The 20,853-nt window shown below is 47.3% G+C and overlaps 1 protein-coding gene and 1 long non-coding RNA gene across 2 annotated transcripts in view; one reads left to right on the forward strand and one right to left on the reverse strand.

Moving 5' to 3' along the window:
- The first annotated feature begins 134 nt into the window (after positions 1–134).
- LOC116453330 lies at positions 135–20,746 on the forward strand. The gene is made up of 4 exons (XR_004243756.1): positions 135–210; positions 12,437–12,961; positions 13,379–13,461; positions 20,659–20,746. It is a non-coding gene; the product is annotated as an uncharacterized LOC116453330 (long non-coding RNA).
- Positions 12,127–20,853, reverse strand: part of LOC116453322 (myosin-13) — a 29,245-nt gene continuing 20,518 nt past the window's right edge. The window contains exons 28-40 of the mRNA XM_032128618.1: positions 20,641–20,759; positions 19,862–20,058; positions 19,190–19,373; positions 18,158–18,323; positions 17,252–17,376; positions 16,534–16,842; positions 16,245–16,448; positions 16,025–16,150; positions 14,727–14,897; positions 13,459–13,563; positions 13,284–13,379; positions 12,731–12,865; positions 12,127–12,366 (exon numbers count right to left, since the gene is read on the reverse strand). Of these exons, the coding sequence (XP_031984509.1) occupies positions 12,352–12,366; positions 12,731–12,865; positions 13,284–13,379; positions 13,459–13,563; positions 14,727–14,897; positions 16,025–16,150; positions 16,245–16,448; positions 16,534–16,842; positions 17,252–17,376; positions 18,158–18,323; positions 19,190–19,373; positions 19,862–20,058; positions 20,641–20,759 (1,952 nt within the window). The 3' untranslated portion in view covers positions 12,127–12,351. The remainder of the gene's footprint in view (positions 12,367–12,730; positions 12,866–13,283; positions 13,380–13,458; positions 13,564–14,726; positions 14,898–16,024; positions 16,151–16,244; positions 16,449–16,533; positions 16,843–17,251; positions 17,377–18,157; positions 18,324–19,189; positions 19,374–19,861; positions 20,059–20,640; positions 20,760–20,853) is intronic.

Consider the following 20,853-nt stretch of genomic DNA (forward strand, 5'->3'; position numbering starts at 1 on the left):
GGCGCCCACGGGCACCGCCGGCTCGGGGTGGGGCGGGAGAGGCGGGACGGGGAGGGCGAGGGGAGGAGGGGGAGAGCGGGAGGAGGAGTGGTGAGAGGAGGGGGAGAGCGGGAGAGGGGGAGGAAGCGGCGGGAGGAGAGGCCGTGCGGGTGCGCGGGGCGGGCTGCGCGTGCGGCGCTCGTGTCGGCCGGACGGCGAGAGGGACCGTGTGTGAGTGACCCTGAGAGGCAAGGCGGGGGGACACCGCGGGTGCGAGTGCACGGGGAACACCGGCTGCGTGTCTGTGTGTGACAGACACTGTTCCGAGGGACGCTCGGTGTGCTGCCTGTGTGCTCGACACCCCTCTGTGTGTGTGTGACAGACACTGTTCCGAGGGACGCTCGGTGTGCTGCCTGTGTGCTCGACACCCCTCTGTGTGTGTGTGACAGACACTGTTCTGAGGGACGCTCGGTGTGATGCCTGTGTGCTCGACACCCCTCTGTGTGTGACACTGTTCCGAGGGATGCTCTGTGTGCTCGACACCCCTCTGTGTGTGTGTGACAGACACTGTTCTGAGGGATGCTCTGTGTCCTTGATGCCCCTCTGTGTGTGTGTCTGTGTTTGAGGGACACCGCGCGTGGGGGGACAGACGCTGTGTCACCCCGTGGGTGCATTAGTGATGCCCACGTGTAGGTCGGTGAGAGGCAGCCCTGTATATGAGAGTCACCAGGTTTGTGACAACGGGACACCCGTGTGTGTCCGTGAAAGGCACCAGGTGAGACACTGAGTGTGCGAGACACCGTTTGTCACCTGTGTGTGTGTGCAACACCTGTGTGTCTGTGAGATGGTGGGTGAAGCACCGTGCATGTCTAACACCTACATGTGTGACCCTCTGTGTCTGAGACACCGTGCCTGCATTTGGAGAGACTCGTGTCTGTGTGAGTGTGAGACATCTCTGTGTGTCTGGGGCACTGGGTGTGCATTTGTTACACGCAACCAAGGGTGTGAGATCCATTTTGCCTGAAAGACATTATGTGACACGCTTAAGCACATATGAAGCATGTGTGGCACATCCTCAAGTGCATGTATCTCTGCAACACTTGTCTGAGTGCACACCTTGCTTCATGTGTGTGTCTGACTGTAGCACGTGTGTGAATTGCACCTTTGTGTGGCACTTCGGTCTGTTCAACACCTCTTGTGTATGTGAGAGATGCACTGTCTGTTTGTGCAACGCTCTCATCTGGGTGACGCTTGTACATATGTGTGTGTGTGAATCACCAGCCTGTGTTTTGTTTATGAGTACCCACTTTGTGCACAGCCTGCTCTTGGTGTGCCTGTCTGCCTCACTCTGCAGCGAGTGTGTGACTTGTGTGTTTGTCTGGATAAGTCACCTCTGTTTGTGTATGGAGGTCCTGACTTTTCTCTTTGCCAGCCCTGTATTTTGGTGTGTATGAACGTGTGTGTGTGTCTCTGTCCAGGTATGCACGCCTGACTCGCTGCACATATGTAACATACACCTGCCTGTGTGTGTACAAGCACAGGTGTGGCTGTGTGTATGTGAAACCCAGGTACAAATACATGTGACTCACTTCAGGGTCAGCTGCCTGACCCCCTCCACTTGCAAGGGAGCATGAGATTTGCCCACAGAGTACTTGAGGTCTTCAGACCTGAAAGGCAGGGCATGCACAGCTGAGTGACTGTGCTACATCTGGTGTGCTTATGGGATAAGTACCTGTGTGTTTGTGTATGAGACTCTCCCAAAACTGTGTGTGTGAGACACTCAACCTTGTATGAAAGTGTATCGGGAGGAGACATCTGTGTGTGTGTTAGAGACTCACCTGTGAGTATGACTGATGTGAGCACACACCTTGAGGCTGAGCTGAGAGTCACACCTGTGCCGTGTGTGTGTGTAACCTGCCCTGAACGGGCAGGCCTTGCTCATACAGGAGACTGACCTGGATGTGTGCTTGTGGGACAGCAGCTGCCACGTGTACACCTGTGCGTGAGACACTCAGCCCAGAGCACCTGTAAGAATTAGTGACTGGTGTGAGTCACTGCGTCCCAGGCGTGCATCAGGGTCTTACCCGTGTTTGTGCAACCTCTGCACGGTGACCTGCACATGTGGGACCCATCAGTGGTGTGTGTGGCATGCAGAGAAGAGAGAGAGGCTCACTTCTCTGTGTGCAAGAGTCACAGCAGCATGTGTGTGACAGGGATGAGGCCGAAGGCGCTGGATCTGCCTGCCACCCATCATCCATTTGTAGGCAGTTAATGGAGAGGGGAAGGAAGGGCACGAACCTGATGCTGGGGTCAGACAACACTGAGATGAGTGGGTCTCTCACCCTGCTGACTGAGGGGAGCCAAACATGCCTAGCAGACATGTCCATGTCTCCTCTGAGGCTCACTCTGTTGACTGCCTCTGTGAGCCACTCCATGAGTTCTCCACAATTTGCTTGGGAGCTCAGTCCTTTTCACAGACCCCATATGGGTACTACCTCCTATATGGCCTGTCCTGTTTCTAAGGTTCAGATTTCTTTCTCTTCCATCTTTTTTCATGGAGGAAGAGTCTCCCATTTTTCCTTCGGATTTGTTCTTGCTTTGCAATCACTAGTGAGGTGCAAGTTCAGAACAACTACCACCCTTGTGCCCATAACGTACTATCATCACAGGAGACACTGTGTGTTTCCCTGGCCTGTACAGGGAAATTAATGTGACATTTTAATGAAGTTTTCTCTCTCTCTTCCTGAAATTTTAGAAATTTACACCACCTGTTTTTTGAGTGAGCACTCAGGTAGCCTGTCTGTAGCCTTTCTCCTAGACCTTTCAGAAGGTGACTTTCAATGGACCTGTCCTTCATTTAGGCAGCACTCATCGGAGCTGAGCTCTTCAGGGTTTTTTCTTAGGATTCTTTCAACAATTTCCAGCCTACTTTTCACAGTTCTATTTTTGATTCTCTGAATTGTGGTAAATTGCTTAAAATCACCCCCTTTTGATAAGTATTTAAGCTGGTAACTACTGATCTATGATCCATTATGTGGTATTATCACACCAGCTGTGCCTTGCTTGGCAAAACCCCACAGACCTGATACCATGGCCCACATCCAGGTACATCTATCAGCAGTATTCTCTAATAATGCCATTTGTAGATGGCAAGAACTGAAATCAAAACAAAATCCTGTATTTTTCTTCAGCGTATTCAAACCCAGCTTTTCCATGTTGCAACTCAGATCCAAATAGTTCTGAGTTTTCATGTAAAATAATTAATTTTGGTTTAAATTTTGCTTTTCTGATGTTTGTTGACAGAATGCTTCCATATTTTCTTTGGCGCATTCTCTGATATTTTTTTCCTCTACTTCCAACTTGTTTTTTCTCACTATCTCCCTTTCTGATATTTTTGCATGCTCCTGTTCTTCTTTGCATGAACTGTCTTGGTGGAAAAGCCTCTAGCCAGGTTTCAGTCCTAGGGTTGTCTCCTTCCTGAAGCAATTGCAAACTTCAGCTTCTTAGCAGGCAAGCCCAAATGCAAATACTTGCCTAATTTTTATTTTAAAATTTCTGTCTAAGCCTGTTGCTACGACTGGACGTTGGCATGTGTACAAATGTCCAGTCTGTAAACAGAAGGGCTCTGTTTCAGTCAGAGGATGCCTTTTAGTAACTAGAGGTAAATAGCCCTTGAACAGTTCCATAAATAATCCTCGTTTCGCTGTGCAGATAATTAGCAGGTTGGTTTCTCTTGAGTTGTGTCTAGTCTTTCTCCTCACCTTGTAGGATGGATTTACTTCCTGAACAGAGAGCAGCTCTTGCCAAAGGCTTGGTTGGACTTGTGCTTGCTTCTGCGTCATGTAATGTCTGTGTTGTGAAGGACATTAAAGGGGGACGAGTTTGCTGTGTGAGGAAAATGATTTCTGAGCATAGGCATCCTTTTTATCTAGCATAAGATATCAGAGCCAAAGTAACGATGAGATACAGAAGCCATCCCAGAAACATGCAGATTTGCCACTTCAGGGGTGCCAGGCACTGGGATGAACTGGTCAGCTTTCAGTCTCAGCCTTTTTTCCTACCATCTGTTCCAGCTCAGCTAAAGCATCTCAGCTGCATGCAGGTGTTTCCTGGGCAGTACACAGCAGGTCTGACTGAATGTTCAAAACCATCCCTCTGGCTGTAAGATCTGCCTGTATTTCCTGAGCCATCACAACTGTCATACTCACTCTGCCATCTGCTCTTCTAGCAGGGTATGCCACTTAGCAATGAGAAACCAATTCTGAATTAGTATCACATGCACATGTTCTGTGTTAGTGTGAGATCTTGAAAGGACACCTTTTTCTTCCTGGCTGCCACCAAAGAGCCTAGGGTGAAGACCTAAGTCCTGGCCAACTTTTTAACAAGTCTTAGTGTCAAGAAATGCTATCTGTGAATGAGAAAGAACCAACTTCATATAATGCTGCAGAAAGCCTCCACTGTGGTCATCCAGTCAGTGAGAGAGCTCATTCCACGATTTCACAGCTTGTGCTTGGGCCTTAAAATGACACCACTAAAACAAGTCCTGCACAGATGTGCAGATTCCCTGAAGAGGGACCTAAGAACACCTTGGGAGTACCAGAAGAAGTTCACGCCTGACAGCTGCAGGAGAAGCATGGTCAATATTTTTTTTTGTTTGTTTAAGGCAGTATTTGACAATCTGTCTAGCCTGTGAAAAAGATCTAAATTACTCCAGCTGTCCTCACTGAAGAGATCCTGCAGAGTTCACAATGAGAGTGGGTTACCATAGGTGTGTGGGAGAGCTTTATAACCATGGTGGATTGGAGATGCACGTGAATAATTGATTGGCCATACCTGTTCTCAAGAGACAGCACCACCAGGTCTCCTGAGGCCAGGAACCAGGAAAGAAGGAGACTGAAAAGAAACCACAGGTAGCACTGGATCTTTAAATGACCTGTGATGTCTAAATGACTGGCAGGAATTAATTCAGTTTTTGGAAAGGAAATGTTCTGAGTGTGTACACAGAAGTTCCTTTCAGTTGTTAAAATGCTTAAAAGCACTGTTTTTTGGTGGAAGGGGCAATTGTCAGTGCTTTAAACAGCCAAAATACCAGAACAGATACAGGAGCTCACAAAAAAATTTTCCTTTTGGTCAGTAACTCACAGAGAATGAATTTCCTAGACCAGATTATTCTTGAGCATCACAACTGGAAATTTAGGCATCCAGGACTTCAGAGGTTCCAAGCAGAGGACTTGGATTTATGAGTCATGTTCATCTGATCAAATATTTGATTCAAACATGATTTAAAAGAAGCACTGAAGGACAAAAGCGTGGCTTTACCTTTGATTTCTGCTTTTAGGAGTTTTTCAGATGTCTCTGCTGACCTTGGAACTCCCCTTGTGCAAGATCAACTCTGAAAATGAAATCAGATGTGCAGTGCCCTGCCTGGCTGTGGTCATAGTAAAACTTCATGATGTTCCAGGGCAGGTTTAGTCATCCTTGTCTTAGCAGTGCCCAGAGCTGTATCTACTATTTTAGAGTCAGACATAAACGTATTCTCTGTCTATAAATGGACAGTGATATTACATGAACAAACAGCTTGTGGTGATTCACATGAGAATAAACTGGATTCTTCTGCCAGGATAATTCACCTGGAGAGATGACTGCTTCCATTCACTTCCTTTCTTGGAAGCAGGCTGAGAATAACAAACTGTTCCGATAACATCAGCCTATTTCCAGTCAACATATTTCCTACTGAGAGGCAGGGCAGGCCCCACCCTGTTGCATGACAGGCACGTAATTGGTCATAGAAATGTGACTCATAACCCTGACACTTTGCCTCAGAGTTAGGTGTCTGCAGCAGCCAGTTGTCACAAACCTCTGTTTGAAAGAGTGGTGCCAAGCCTTCTCTCCAGCAGTTCAGTGTTCATCTCTGACTTCTTGGGGCTCTGAAAAGCCTCACTCACAGCTGTGTGCTCCTATTAGATGGCTGCAGAATTTCAAATGTGAGTTTCTCTCTGTCTTGCTGCTGTTTCTCTTGCTGCAAACTAAACATTCGCGGCATCCAGGGCGCTGCATGGTGGCCAGTATGCTCACAAAGAGAGGATAGCCCTCATTTTCGACCACCTCAATGGTTCCTAAGCATTTATATTTGTTGAAGTAGACACTGTAGCTTTATCCTCTCTTCTTCCAGCTCTATAAACACTAGGTCATTAAATGTTTAATGTTTTGGGGTTTATTGACCCAAATAATAAACCCAGTTATTGGGTTTAACTATTCCATGCTAAATGGGAAGGCCATTGAAAGGAAGAAAGGCATTGTCTATAAATCATATAATTACAGTATTAGTAACAAGCAAGGTGTGACTACTTGGATCTCAGCTTCTAAGTGTTAGACAACAACATAACACAAATAGTTCTGGATCTGACTTGTCTCCAGCAGTATCTTACAGCAGAAGTTTAGGGAAAAGGACAGGTAGAGGAAGACACATCTGAAAACACCCTTTTCATTTCCAACAAGTGACAGCTCATGCCTTCCCCAGTTAGAGGTGCTATCACATCATTCCATTATTTAGGGTAGTTATTTTTTTGAGTCCATGCAAACTTTCGGCGTCCATAACATTCTGTAGCAAGGGTTTCCAGTGCAGGCATGGTATTTTGGAACCTGTTCCTTGCCTGTTTCGTTTGAGGCTTGTGCTGGCCCACAATCATAGGCTCAACCCACCCTCAGTGACCTTTATCCCCTAAGAGCTGCACTGGAGTCCAAACCCAAACCATTAAACTGAAATTTACCTGCATATGGAGATGTGGGCATGAACCAACTTTAAGGGTCATAAGAGACTTTTCCAAGATCACATGGAGAGGCACTGGAAAAGCAGGAAAACATCCCAAGAGGACTCCGAGGAAAGCACCCAAACTTTCTTTCAAATGTCCTTCTCTCTGGCTTAGTATCAATCTTAGTGGTATGATTTGGGCTTGCCAGATAATCTACAACAGCTTGCTGGATCCCAGAGCGTCTGATCTTCTCTTTTGAGCTCATGGAGAACCAGGCTTCTGGCCAGCTAAGAAGAACAATCCAGCTAGGCAGCCCTCCGGCCAAACTCCCTCTGGGTGTGCTAGTTTGGACATTGATATTTCCCTGACACTGAGCTTTCCTCTTCAGCATGAATTGCTCATTACTTGAATTCCATCAGGGATTTCTTCTGTCATGAAAGAGTAGAGATTCTGCCTGAACACACTGAGCAGGACTGACTGCTTTCTGTGGATGAAGTTGTTGATCTGTATGTGTGTGTGTGCTGGTATCTGCAGGACATAGATGTCTCAGTGTTTGCCTCTCAATGGTGCCTCTGTTCTACAACCATCTGTGTATAAAGCTGCTATTCTGTCATGAACAATGACTCATACAGGAAAGTCTCGAAGAATTAGGCAAGAACTATGTTCATCCTGAGGAGTATTGTAGATGAGGATCCAATCCCATAAACTCTTGGAAACTCAGTGTTAGTTTTGCCTTGACAGCTTTAATCTTTAAAATCTGCTGTTGCTGACACACATTTCCAAACAGCAGGTTGGCAGCAAACTGTCTCTCAAGTGGGCATCACATATCCACCACTCGCCTCTGAAGCCCTGCTCACTGTGACCAACTTTCCCTCACTCCATTTTCCAGCGAGGATTCTACTAGTGGCTCTTCCATCTCCCATATTCTCCTGAGTTCCCACAGGTTGTTCTCTCCAGTCCCTTTTCTTGTATTTCCAGGCTGCTCTACTTCTCTGCCAACAGCAGTTGGTGAGTGGGAAAAAGTAGGGTCACTATTCCTGACCCCCTGCAAGCTTCACCTGGACCTGGAGCTGCCCAAAAGTCTCTGAAGGCTGTAGGGAGTATCTGGGGCAGGGATCTGTACTGGTATCAAAAAATCACAACAGTCTTCACTTCAAATATCTAGCCAGGTTTGGGTGTTCAGGAAAAGAGGTGAAAGCAAGGAAATATCCAGAGGATTTTGTCAGACAGTCTCCTGTGGCCAGAATGAGTGCAGAAAGGAGAGTTTCTGAAGATCAAGTGAGCTCCTCTGACTAGTGGGGAAGGTTCTAATTTGTGGCACCTTGTCCAACACTGTAGAAAGAGAAGATTGCAGGGTTCTTATATTCCAGTGACCCAAAAAGGAAACTGTCTGAGGAATGCAGATTAGGATGATCAAGAAAGTTTAAAACAAATGGTGACATATCCTCATAATGTAATCATAAGAAAATTCCAGATATGTAAACCATACATACAAAAAATACACAGAATAAACAGTTTTTCAATTGGACTAGAATTTAATTAGAAATTTTATTCTTAGATTTTGAAATTTCTCTAGGTACCAGGTCTGTGCTTCTCAACCTTTCCAGTGAATTGATCAGTCCTCAAACTGCAGAATGCAACTTGCTTCCTGCTAGATTAGTGAGTGAAGCTGAATCTGTGAAAAATGTGCATTGAAATCCCATCTCCTACTCCAAGCAGGGCTAACTTCCAAGCTGGATAAAGTCACTCCAAGGCCTTGTCCACATGCATCCTGGAAATCCCAAGGATGGAGATTCTACAGCCTCTTTGGGCAGCCTGTCCCGAGGCTGCAGCACTCTCGTGGTAAATAAGGTGCTGCCTTTGTTGAAAAAGGATTTCCCTGGTTGGCAACACGAGACCACTGCCTGTTGTCCTGTTCCTGAGCACTTGCAGGAAAAGCTTGGAATTCTTGCATTGAAATTCTTATCCCTGCCCTTTGCAGCAGTGACTCTGCAGTGAGATCCCCCAGCTTTCCCTTCTGCCAGCCAAACCAACCTAATTCCCACTGCATCTCCTCACAGGGCACATGCTCCTCCTGACTGATCCTGGGCTGTGTTGGAGCCTCTGCAGAATGTCAGCACCTCCCATACGACGGGGTGTGTGTGTGTTTAAAAACTGCACAGAGTATTGCAGATGCAGCCTCACCAGAGCCAGGCAGAAGGGAATAACCACATCCCTGCACTTGCTGACCACTTGCTAATGCAATCCCGTGACTGGTGGGTGTTGTTGCTGCAGGGGAGCACTGCTGACACAGGTCCAACTTGTTTTCCACGAGAATCCCAAGGCCTTTACTGCAGGGCTGCACTCTACAGTAAATCCCCAGTCTGCACTAATACGTGGAGTTGTTTTGTCCCAGGTATTTTTCACAGAATTAGAACAAATATATAAGGTGAATTAGAGCAAATTTATCATGTGATTGAAAACGGTCAAGCCCTGAGTCCTCTTGTGCTGAGGGTGATGCTAGTACAAGCAGAGATCAGCAGTGGCACAGGGGAGCACCATTTCAACCTGAGAAATCTCAGTTTTCTGCAGAAAGTTCTGATGTCAGTCACAGACTTAAGGAAAGGGGCTCTTAACTCTCAGCACAAATTACCCTTCTCCTACAGGCTTGAAAGAGAATCTTGTAGGCCACTGGAATGAATCCCACTTGTATCCGTTTCCCCAGGACCTCAGAGGAGGAGCAGGCACCATGCCTAGAGGGGATGAGCTCCGTGTGTGCATGGTGTGGCTTTAAATCAGCATTTTAATCCTCTTTTTGACTTTGCAGATGGGCAACCTAGCGAGAATTATCCTTTCTATACGCTGAGGTAGGACACGGCTCCATTGCTCTTAATCAGCTACTTTGTTACTCTTCTAAAATAAACAGTCTTGTCCTCTTTTTTTTTATTTCCTAGTACAGGAGATAACTGTATTTCATGTTACCTCTGGTTTGACTAAATGAAAAATAGTACTTTTCTTGTTCTTAAATAAATAAATAAAGTTCATTTTGAAAACCTAGCACTTATCTCATTTCAACGTCCTTCCAGCTTTCCACACTTTTTTTGAGGGACAAGCAAAGGACTCAGAGGGCTCTGTAGATTCCATGACAACTACAAAAGCACATCAGGAAGCTTCTGGGAATGCAAAGCAATGTTCAGACAAAGGCTTTTCTTTCAGCTTTATAAATATGTTTTCAGCCATCATCATAACAGAGCAAAAAATACCCCTGAGAACACCCCTGCAGAACTGAACTCCCATGCAAGAGCTATTTCTCATTCTTTCAGTTTTTTACTTCCTTTATGTACAAACAGGTTTGTATTTAACAAAAGGATAAACCCTGCTAATCTACTGATTTGTCAGCTAGCCCTGTGCTTATCACAGCACTGTTCGTTGGCTGGGGCAGACGCAGTCCTAATGTGCACAGCTGTGCACTGAAAACTGCATCGTGTCATGTGAGAGTGTGGGCAGGACCTGCTGCTTGGCGGGGCTGGACACAGCAACTGTTCAAGTCACAGACTGCTGTGTTTGTGATCAGGCTGTCCCCATCCATCGCTGACAGCAGACCGTGCCATGCTGGAGGGCAGGCCAGCCAGAGCCAGCGATGGCAGGTAGCCATGGAGCTGGGGAATGAAACAATGAGGTGATTTTTGTCAGCTTTGACAGACAGACCATTGCTTGATGGCAGACCACTGTCCAGCGGGGCGTCAGCAAGCAACATGCCAGAGAGTTTCGACTGGCACAAAGGACCCCAAATATGAGCAGGAGGGTGGGTGGCCAGTCAGGAGGCATGGGTAACAGCCAGCTGCGATGATGTGACAAAACAGAGGACGAGGATGACAGAAACCTAAATGGAAAACAACATACGGGAGCAATTGAAGCAGATGAATACACAGTAGAGGAGAAAGGAATGACATGGGAGGAAGGGACACAGAGTGCTGCATGTGCATGGGAGGAGGCAGGAGCCTTGGCTGGGGTGACCAGCAGGTGTGGGGTGATGGCACTGGTGCCTGGAGACAAAAGTGGGGCTGAGGAGAGCAGCCAGAGCCACTGGCTGTCACTTGGGCCACCCGGCTGAGCACAGCCACCCAGCACAGCCCAGCAGGAGCACGGCCCAGGAGCCAGCATGAGCTGTGCCTTGGCACACTGGCCAGCAGCAGGGAGGATCCAGTGTGGGGTCACCTGTCAGTGCAGGAGCGTTTCCAGGGACGCCACAGTGAGCCCCTGGAGCTGACAGCGTGCTCTGAACACCGCGTCCTCTCCCGGACAATGAGGAGCAGCTCAGCAAAGGTGTATGTGGGGCACACAGCATCCCGCACCGCCTGCACCCCGCACAGCCCACACCCCGCACAGCCCACACCCCGCACTCTGCACACCCCACACTCTGCACCCCGCACACCCCACACCCCGCACGCCGCGCACACCGCACCTCTTGCACACTGCATCCCGCACAGGCCACACCCTGCACATCGCACACCCCGCACCCTGCACACCACACACCGCACACACCGCACACACCGCACAGCCCACACCCTGCACCCCGCACACCGGACACCCTGCACCCCGCACACCGCGCACACCACAGCTCTTGCACACCGCACACCGCACCCCCAGCACACCCCCGCACACCGAACCCCGCAGTCCGCACACCCCGATCTCCAGCACCCCGCACACCCTGTACCCTCTGCACACCTCGCACTCCCCACGCCCCGAACACCCCGCACCCCTCACCTGTCGCACCCCGCGACTCACACTTCGCACTGCCCGATTCCCCCGCATCCTCCGCACCCCCGCACTCCGCACCCCCGCATCCTCCGCACACCCCTCCCGCACTCCCTGCATCCTCCGCACCCCCGCACTCCGCACCCCCGCATCCTCCGCACACCCCTCCCGCACCCCTGCATCCTCCGCACCCCCGCACTCCGCACACCCCTCCCGCACCCCCCAAACCCCGCATCCTCCGGAGCCGCTCGGGCCGGCGGTGCCACAGCGTCCCCTTGTGCCGCACTGGAGCAGCTGCGCCTGGCAGCGCACGGCGGGACACGGACAGACGGACACGGACAGACAGAGAGACTGAGACAGACACGGGCAGACGGACACGGACAGACAGGCTTGGACGGACACGGACACACGGACATAGGGACACACGGACACACGGACATAGGGACACACGGACATACGGACACACAGACAGACGGACATACGAACACGGACAGACTGACACGGACACGCAGACAGACACGGACATACAGACTGAGAGACGGACACACGCACATGGACAGACGGACACGGACGGACAGACACACGGACAAACAGACACACACGCATACACAAACACTGACAGACACTTGTCAATCTCATAGCGAATCAACAGTCCATATAGTCGCTAAAGCATCACCCAGGTTTATTTTATATATTTATATATATATAAACATATATATATATATTTATGTATATATAAATAAAATTTCCCACAGCTTCACCTTAAGGTTGGCTAAATATATCACACACACACGCTGGGTTACTTGAACAGAGTAATGGATATCTACTGGATACACAGAAGTCTCTATCAGGAGGGAGCCTGCTGCAGCTCTGGTCAGGAACCTCATTTCTCTGATTTCTAAATGTAGAAAAAGGAAGATAATGCAGAGGGTATTGGAGCAACTGAATTATTTGTGGTCTTGTTTCAGGTCTGTGCCTATTGCAAATGTTCTGCCATTTTATGATGAAGAAGTCCTATCTCCCAATTGTGCTGAAAAGACCTGGATTCTTAGAGTTGATCGTATTTGGTCTGTGAGGCACCGAAAGGACTTTCAAAACACGCTGGTTTTGAGTAAGTGACAATTTCTGGCCTTTCTTTATGAGGACACTCCGGTGAAAGAGTGTGAGGAATGCAGCTGTGGCTGTATTCTGGGTGTTAGGGCAGTGATCTCTGTGACACTGCCTGCACAGGAATGGTCCCTCTCTGCAGCCCTCCAACTCACCTGGCTTTCAATATCTCGACTTTTGGCTCGCAGCTTGTTAACCTGACCTTCGGCAATATCAGCTCGTTCTTTCGCCTCTTCCAGCTCGTGCTGGACCTTGCGGCACCGCGAGAGATTGATGTTTGCCTGTTCCTCCTGGAAGTCAGACAGCATCGCCAGAAATGAGATTGCCCTGTTGCCACTGACACCTGTGGCTGTGCCACGGTAACATCACCCGTGTTGGCCTCACAGGTACATCCCTGCACTGCCAGTGCTCTGTGTGTTTATATCCAGTACCATCCACAACACGACCACTCGGGGCACAGAACAATTACCCCACTCAGTTCCAAATGGGAAAATTGGCTTTTGTGGCTCCAAAAGTGCAACAGTTCCGGGAGAGCTGCAGCTATGCCCACTCTGTTGTGAGCCATAAGTCTTTATAAGGTAAAGAATATTCAAAGTCAGTGGCCATAGCTGTCCTTTCAAACTCAGTATTCAATTATTTTAATGATCTAGGGACCCCACCTTTCAGAAATCTCTACCCAGGCCCCACTGAAAAGAGTCCTCCACTCACAGCTTCCTCAGCCTGCTTCTTGTACGCTTTCACTTTTAACTGCAGCTTGTCCACCAGGTCCTGGAGCCGAAGAATATTTTTCTTATCTTCTTCAGACTGTAGGAAGTGAAAATCAAGTCAGCCTTGGAAGATGAACAGAGGTGATCCATGTAGGAGGGCAGAGGATTTGCAGTACCTGGTAAGTGAGCTCCTTCAGCCTCCGTTCGTACTTGCGAGCTCCTTTCAGGGATTCTATTCCTCGTTTCTGCTCGGAATGAAGCTCATTTTCTAACTCATTAATCTGAAACACAGAATCACAGTGAAGATGGCAAGCTGCCCAGAATGGCTCCTGATCCTGCTGCAAGGTTCTGTGGACCAAGGCTGCAGAGAAAGTGGCAGAGCAGGGCAGCTTCTGCAGCTGCTTCTTGGGTCTAGACTAGCTAAAATATGCTCACTATGTTAAGTTAGTGGTGACATAGCGTGTGAATCCACAGTTGTTTATAAAAGGAACTTAGCTGTGCATACCTAGAGCATTTATGGTCAAAATTAGGCTTAAATCTGTCAGGAAAGGAAATTGAAACAAGGAAGGGAGGGTTCTATGAATGTTCAGCAGGTAAATGGGGAAAATCTGTTTCATTTTCATCTTTCATTTGTTATCTTGGAGAGTGTCAGTGGCATATACTATTCAGGGACAGCATGGAAACCTGGCTGCTGTCTGTTCCCTTTCTTCTTGTCCAACTTCCACAGGCATTAAATCAGAGGTGTAAGGTGGCTTATGTGTGCCTGTGCCCCTCTGTAAAACTGCTGATTTCTACTCACTTTTCGAACCTTTTACCAGCTGCCTCTACAGCCTTCCATGGCAGCAGGTTTCAGAATTTCACTGCCTACTCAGTAAAGTATTTATTTTTATTTGTTTTAAAGTTGAAGATGTGCTGGTGTCTCCAAATGGCAGAGTCCCAGTCTTGTTTGTCAATACTCATAAATCTTTGTCTTTCAGATCCTTCTCAAGTTGCAGAGACCAGAACTGCACATGGTGTATTTATTATAGTGGCAAGAATTGTTGCCATACAACTCTGTCTTGTTCTCAGTGCCTTTCCTAATGAAGCCAATTTTTTTTTCTGTTTTAGGCTTTTGCTTCTATTGCACATTTAAAAGCTTCTGAAGTGTCCATTACCAGTTCCAAGTCCATCCCCAAGTAAATATGTTTCAAATTATTTTTCCTTAGACAAAATTACCATCTATGCCTTCCTGATGTCCATCTGCCCCCATTTTTGCCCACTCAGTTTTTTTGAGGTCATTCTCAAGTTCATCACCCACAGTGCAAAGTTTGGCTACTCAGCATAGCTCTCATCAAACCTGCTGGGAATACCTGGGGTTCTCCCTGTTTTCACCCTCCCAAGAGGTTCCAGCAACCAAGGGCCCAGTCAGAAACTTCATCTTAGTCTACCCAAGTATTCACCATACCCTGGCCTCCAGCTTCTGCAGTTGTTTCTTCCCTCCCTTCAGTGCCAGCTGCTCGGCCTCATCCAGACGAAGCTGCAGGTCCTTCACCGTCTGGTCCAGGTTCTTCTTCATCCTCTCCAGGTGGGCACTGGTGTCCTGCTCCTTCTTCAGCTCTTCTGCCATCATGGCTGCCTGGTTGTGGTGCACAGTTACGTCACAAATATCCCCATCCCAGCAGTTCTGTGTGCCTGGGAGCAATGCCCAGCTTCACATTGGTCAGTGACTCTGCCCATTCTCAGTCAGTGCCCACGGCCTTGCTATGGCTCTGTCATACAAACAGGATCACTCTTTCTCAAGGTCTGTATTTCTAAAACTGCTCCACCTTAGAGAACAGACAGGGTTGATGTAAAGAAAAGAATAATCAATGCATGTGAGTGGCTTGGTACCAAAGTTCTATTTTTTAAGTTAGTCAAAATTGAAGTATCTTAAAGTATCACCAGCTAGCACTCTGCATCTCTGGGCTTCCTAGTGATTTTGTGTATCTGGCTATTTGGTGCCTAAATTTGCCAAAGTCAGACTTCTAAGCAGTTTTTGCCAATGAGATGACCCTGAGTACCTCAAACTGCACTGAAAAGCTTATGCCTGCTGAGATCCTCAGAATCTGAGATAAATGGCTGTCACCAACGTGGCAGAGCAGAGAGGTCAGGGATCCTGCAGCACTGCTGCTGGTGGGCAATCAGGACTACACACTGGTGCACCAGGACTTGATGCAAGAGTGTCACCATTTTCTGTTTAATATTCCTATACCTTTCCTAGATGCTCCCATTGTATTGTTACTTCTGATAGGGTGGAACCTGCAGCCTTATCTAAATGAAACATTTATATTCTCTTTTTATTTCTTACATGTCTAGCATTTGTATAGAATTGTGTATGATTTTAGTCCTAATTTCTGATTTTCTGTGCTGTGTCTACACAGGCCTTTGTTTCAATCTACTCTTTTTCTGTTACAATTTTGCCACCATCTGTCCTATCCTGCCTATTACATTTACTCTGGAAGCAAAAGTGAATGGGTATGGAGAAGGGGAGAGAGAATGCCTCCTCAATACAGACAGCTAGCAGGACATGAGGACCCTTTCTGAAGGGGTCTTCTGTGACAAGTAGTAGGGAAATGGCTGCATGAGGCCCATGTGGGAGGGATTGTGTGTCACAGGTATTTTCTGTTGAAGAATTGTTTCTCTTTCATCTGACTGCTGCCTTTTTAAAGTGTAGAAGTGACTGTGGCAGTACAAAATGCAAGGGAGGCAAGCAAGAGGACTCACATCTGTGATTGCTTTCTTTGCTTTCTCCTCTGCATTTCTGGCTTCCTGAACGCTGTCTTCAACTTCAGTCTGTAAATGAGCTATGTCCCCTTCCAGTCTCTTCTTGGTGTTGAGGAGGCTTGTGTTCTGTTGGGACAGTCAGCAGACAGGTCATTCCCACCCCATTTGTGCCACTCCCACACGCCTGCAGTAATCTCCTGTACCAGGAAATGCCGAATACCTGTGAGTGGAGCAGCTGAACTCTCTCACTGGCATCCGTCAGCTCCTGCTCAGAAACCTTCCGGGCTCGCTCGGTCTGCTCCATGGCAGCTCTCATCTCCTCCATTTCTGTCGTCATCAGATTGTTCCTACGCTCTACAATAGCAAGCTGCTCTTTCAGGTCATCATTCTCCCTCAAGGCATCATCTAAATGGAGCTGGGAATCCTTAAAAGGTGAAAGCACTGTGAGACCCAGAAGCAAGCAGAGTGAATGGCAAAGACCCACGGCCCAGTAGCCTTGGGGTCCCTACCTTGAGTTGCCCTTGCACAGCTTTAAGGTGGTTCTGTGTCTCTGCTGCCTGGCAGTTGGCATGGCTCAGCTGTATTTCCATGTCGTTCAGATCTCCTTCCATCTTCTTTTTCAGCCTCAAAGCATCATTTCTGCTTCTGACCTCAGCATCCAGCATGGTCTGCATAGACTCCAATACCCTCTGGTGATTCCTCTTCAGCTGTTGAATTTCCTCATCTTTCTCTGCAGTCCTTCTATCAACGTCTGACTTCACCTGGTTCAGCTCCAGCTGAACACGTAGGATTTTCCCCTCTTCGTGCTCTAAAGAGCCCTGTCAGGGTCGGAATATTGTCATTTGTCTCTGTGGTGTCCATTGCTGGGAAATGGCCATGCAGAAATGTGACCCTCAGCAGCTGGGAGGGCAGGTGTATTTACCTTACCGTGGACCTTTAGAGAAGACCAAGCACTGAAAAAGCTTTCCATGGGAGCAAATTCAAACAGATGGTGCAAAATGAGCTCAATTTTAGAGCGGGACTGGGGTTTTTTTTTGTGCATGATAGCATAGCAAGGAATGCCACATTGGTATGGCAGAGGAGCAGTCCCTGTGCTTTTTGATCTGTCTGTGCTGTCTTACTGCACTTTTGGGACAGTTTCAAGATAAGCAGGAATATAAAACATACACCCAAATTTTCTCCATTCTTGGTTTCTCTAAAAGAAAGCCCCTTATTGAGGACACTTGCCTCTGCTTCTTCTAATGCTGCTTGTAGGTCACACTTTTCTTGCTCAATTTGCTTCTTTGCTTTCTCCAGCCCATGATTTGCTTTTCCAGACTCAGCAATCTGTTCAGTCAGATCAGAAACTTCCTCTGCAACCAGAAAACACATACTCAGCTCCTCTCAGATAGTGTGATCAGTGGCACCTGCAATTGCTCTTTGGCAGCGGGAGTGACAGAAGAGGCTCTGATGTAATGGGATGTAACAGTGAGAAGAAATAATACGTCTTGTCTTGTGTGCAGTCTTTATTTCTGATAACCTGCACATCCCAGTTCAGTGTGAAATTTGAAAATGAGAGGGACCAACTGAAGTGAGCTCAGAAAATAATGTCAACTTCCTCCAGGTAGTGAAATGACATCTCCAGAGACAGTCGTGTTTGATTGATCTCTTTATGCTTAGATAACCCCCAGTGATCATTCAGTTCACAAAAAGGATCTGAGTTGTACTTCCTTTATATAATTAGTTTGCTTATTAAATGCCAATACATTGTGCCACAGCTACATGATCCTCCAATAATCAGGAGACACACAACAGCCCTCTGGATTTTTTCTAGTGGCAGTGACTGAAGAAATCTGAAAAAACTGAGTATCATCATAATTTCTGTCTATTCTGTTAACTTGGTCCCTATCCATGCATAGGATTACAATAGTGTGGAGGAGGGGGAACATCCTGAGGAAGCAGCATGCTGTAATGAGCTGTAAGCGTGTGCTTGAAGGTGACTTTATGATCAGCTGCACAGGAAGGAATATTTTTCCCTCACGGGAAAATCATAAAGAGCAAAACCCTGGGAAGAGGCAGAGCTCTGGTAGTCCAGAAATGTGGAAGCAGCTAAGGGCTCATGGTGAATCTAAGCTGACAGACACATGAACTTACGCTGGAGGTTCTTGTTCTCCCGTCTGACAGTCTCAGCCTGGTCAAGCATTTCTTCATAGGCGTTCTTCATCCGGAAGATCTCGGTGCTGAGAGAGCGAGACTCCTTCTGGGCAGCCTCCAGCTCAGTCTGGCTCTCCTGGTACTTCTGCTTCCATTCAGCCAGGATCTGGGGTGACAGGAGAAGAACGGCCCATTCTGAAGCACTCCCCTCTCTGCACCTTTATATGACAAGAACCCAAGAGGCCTGGCCTATCTTAACAGTCTTTTGCTTTGGACTGTCCTCTGCCTGTGACAATCAACTCCCTGTGATCCATACTCTGGCTGTTTTGGTGGGAGCTACTTAAATTTGCCTCTTCAGTCAACACTAGTGCATGCCCCAAGCTATCAGGAAGAAGTTTGGTTTGACACCAGCCCAGACATCATGTGGTTCATCTGAAAAAGGATGTGTGAGACTTCATTGTGTTGCAGGAGCCAGTTGTCCTGGACTAAGCCCACCAAGAAAGGTCATATTCTACCAATTCTCTCCTGAGTTTGACACCACAGACCTGTAAGATCCATTTTTAGCAGTCTTTTCACTCCCACAGGGGTAGGCCAAGACACAGGGCTGTGCAACATCACTTGGTCCAACAGTGCAGATTCTTTTAAGTGTTAGTAAGGGCCGTGAAGGCTGGAACTTTGCATGAGTCTGAGGCTCTGCCTAACCCCAAGGTTAGGCTAGCAGACTAGCAGCAGGGCTTGTTAGCTTGCATGTGAGTATTCACTCAGTCTGTTTGACCAGTCTCCCTTGTGAAGACGTCATGCTTTTTAAAACTATCAGAAGGTACTTTATTATTTGCTGTGGTCACCTGGGGTTACTTACACAGTGACTTTTTCTTTACCATATGTCCCATTATGGGGTCCTTACCATAACTTTGCTTTGGGTAAGATGCAGTTTATTTTACTGTGAGTGCAGAACTTTGATAACTTCAGAATTTGTCTTGTCCTATCAAACATCTAATGATGTTTAGATCTGGCGTGGTCTTTTGAACAAACCTTGTCAAAATTCCTCTGCTTTTTATCAAATGCTGCACAGACTGCATTTGACCTCTCCACATCAATCATGAGGTCATCCACTTCCCCCTGCAGCTTCTGCTTTGACTTCTCCAGTGAAGCACACTTTGCATTGACAGCCTCAATCTGCTCCTCTGACTCCTGCAGGCGCTGGGCCAGCTTCTTCCTGCAGGACGGGACATTCAGCACTGAGAAAAGGAAAATTCTGACCTTCTCAAGAAATGGACATGAAAGGAGTTTGGAATGAGAAAGATGGGCAGAGAGAGAAATAGATGATGCTGTGGTGCCAGGAGCCTGGGGTGTCACAGCACTCTGAAGTGGTGCATGGAATGGGAGAATACGTACCCAGATATGTACTGTACCAATGTGGAGAGGGACCAGAAATATGCTTTCAGTACCAACAGTGTAAAGAATGTGCCTTTTCAACTACTGAGATTAACTCAATGCACTGGAATTCTCCTTTATGTAGACACCCCTAAGCCTCTGCCCCTACTCCTCCTTTAAATATCTACTCACTCCCCTTTTCACTTCTAATAAATTACAAAGCACACTGCTCTGCATATTCCCACTACAAACATATTCTGGTTTCCTTCAGTTCTTCACTCATTATGCTTAAATATCCTTCTACTTCCTCCAAGCCATCTCCCCACGTACTTGGCCTCCTCGAGCTCCTCCGTGCGCTGAATCGCGTCCGTCTCGTATTTGGTTCTCCACTGGGCCACTTCGCTGTTGGCCTTGGACAGGGCGCGCTGCAGCTCCCCCTTGGCCTCCTGCTCCTCCTCATATTGTTCCCGGAGCAAGTCACAGTCGTGGCGAGCGGACTGCAGGGCGTGGGCCAGGGCATTCTTGGCCTTGGTAGTTAAAATTATACAAATTGTCAGAATGCTAATAATTTGTGACTGGATATTTTTCCAGTAAAATATTCTTATCTCCCTATCCATGTGCTACAGTTGCTAGGGAAACAGAAGGAGCAAAATGAGTAACATTAGGGACTCTGTGTTTCAGACTTGATGTTGTTAAACGAGGTCAGGTGCTTGCCCATCTTGTCTGGGATAACACTTCTCAAACGCATCTGCACCAAGTGTTTCAGGCAGAGGCAAAATAAATCCAACAGACAAGGTGAAAGCACTCCTGCTCTATTTCCTTTTTTTTCCCTTGCTTTGCTTCAGGGATTTCCAGTAGCAGTACTAGGTATGGGCACAGAGCTGCTTTCATTCACTTCTCTCATGTTTTTGAAGTTCAGAAGTCATGATGAGAAGGGCTTAAACTGTCTTGCCTATTTAATTTTTAGTATCTCCTCTCTGTGCTGTATTCCAAGTCAAAGTTCAAAATTTTCACTGTTCTGATGTCTCTTCTCTGAGGAGAAATCAAATTTATTTTTTTAGTACATTGATTTATTTTAAAATTTGTTGTTCCAATTGAAAGCAAGTCACCTTATTTTCTTCCTCTAGTTGTCTCTTCAGCTCTTCAGTCTGCTGAGTGAAAGTATGTTTGCCTCGAGTTAACTGAGAAATCAAGGACTCCTTCTCCTCCAGTTGCCGAGTGAGTTCACCTAACATGAAAACATTGATTTTTTAAATATAGAGATACGAGACATAAAACAAATGAATGACAGCAGCTGGCCATGTAGAAAGGGATTACAAGAT

The sequence above is a fragment of the Corvus moneduloides genome, chromosome 19, assembly GCF_009650955.1.
Source record: "Corvus moneduloides isolate bCorMon1 chromosome 19, bCorMon1.pri, whole genome shotgun sequence".
Classification (NCBI taxonomy): Eukaryota; Metazoa; Chordata; class Aves; order Passeriformes; family Corvidae; genus Corvus; species Corvus moneduloides.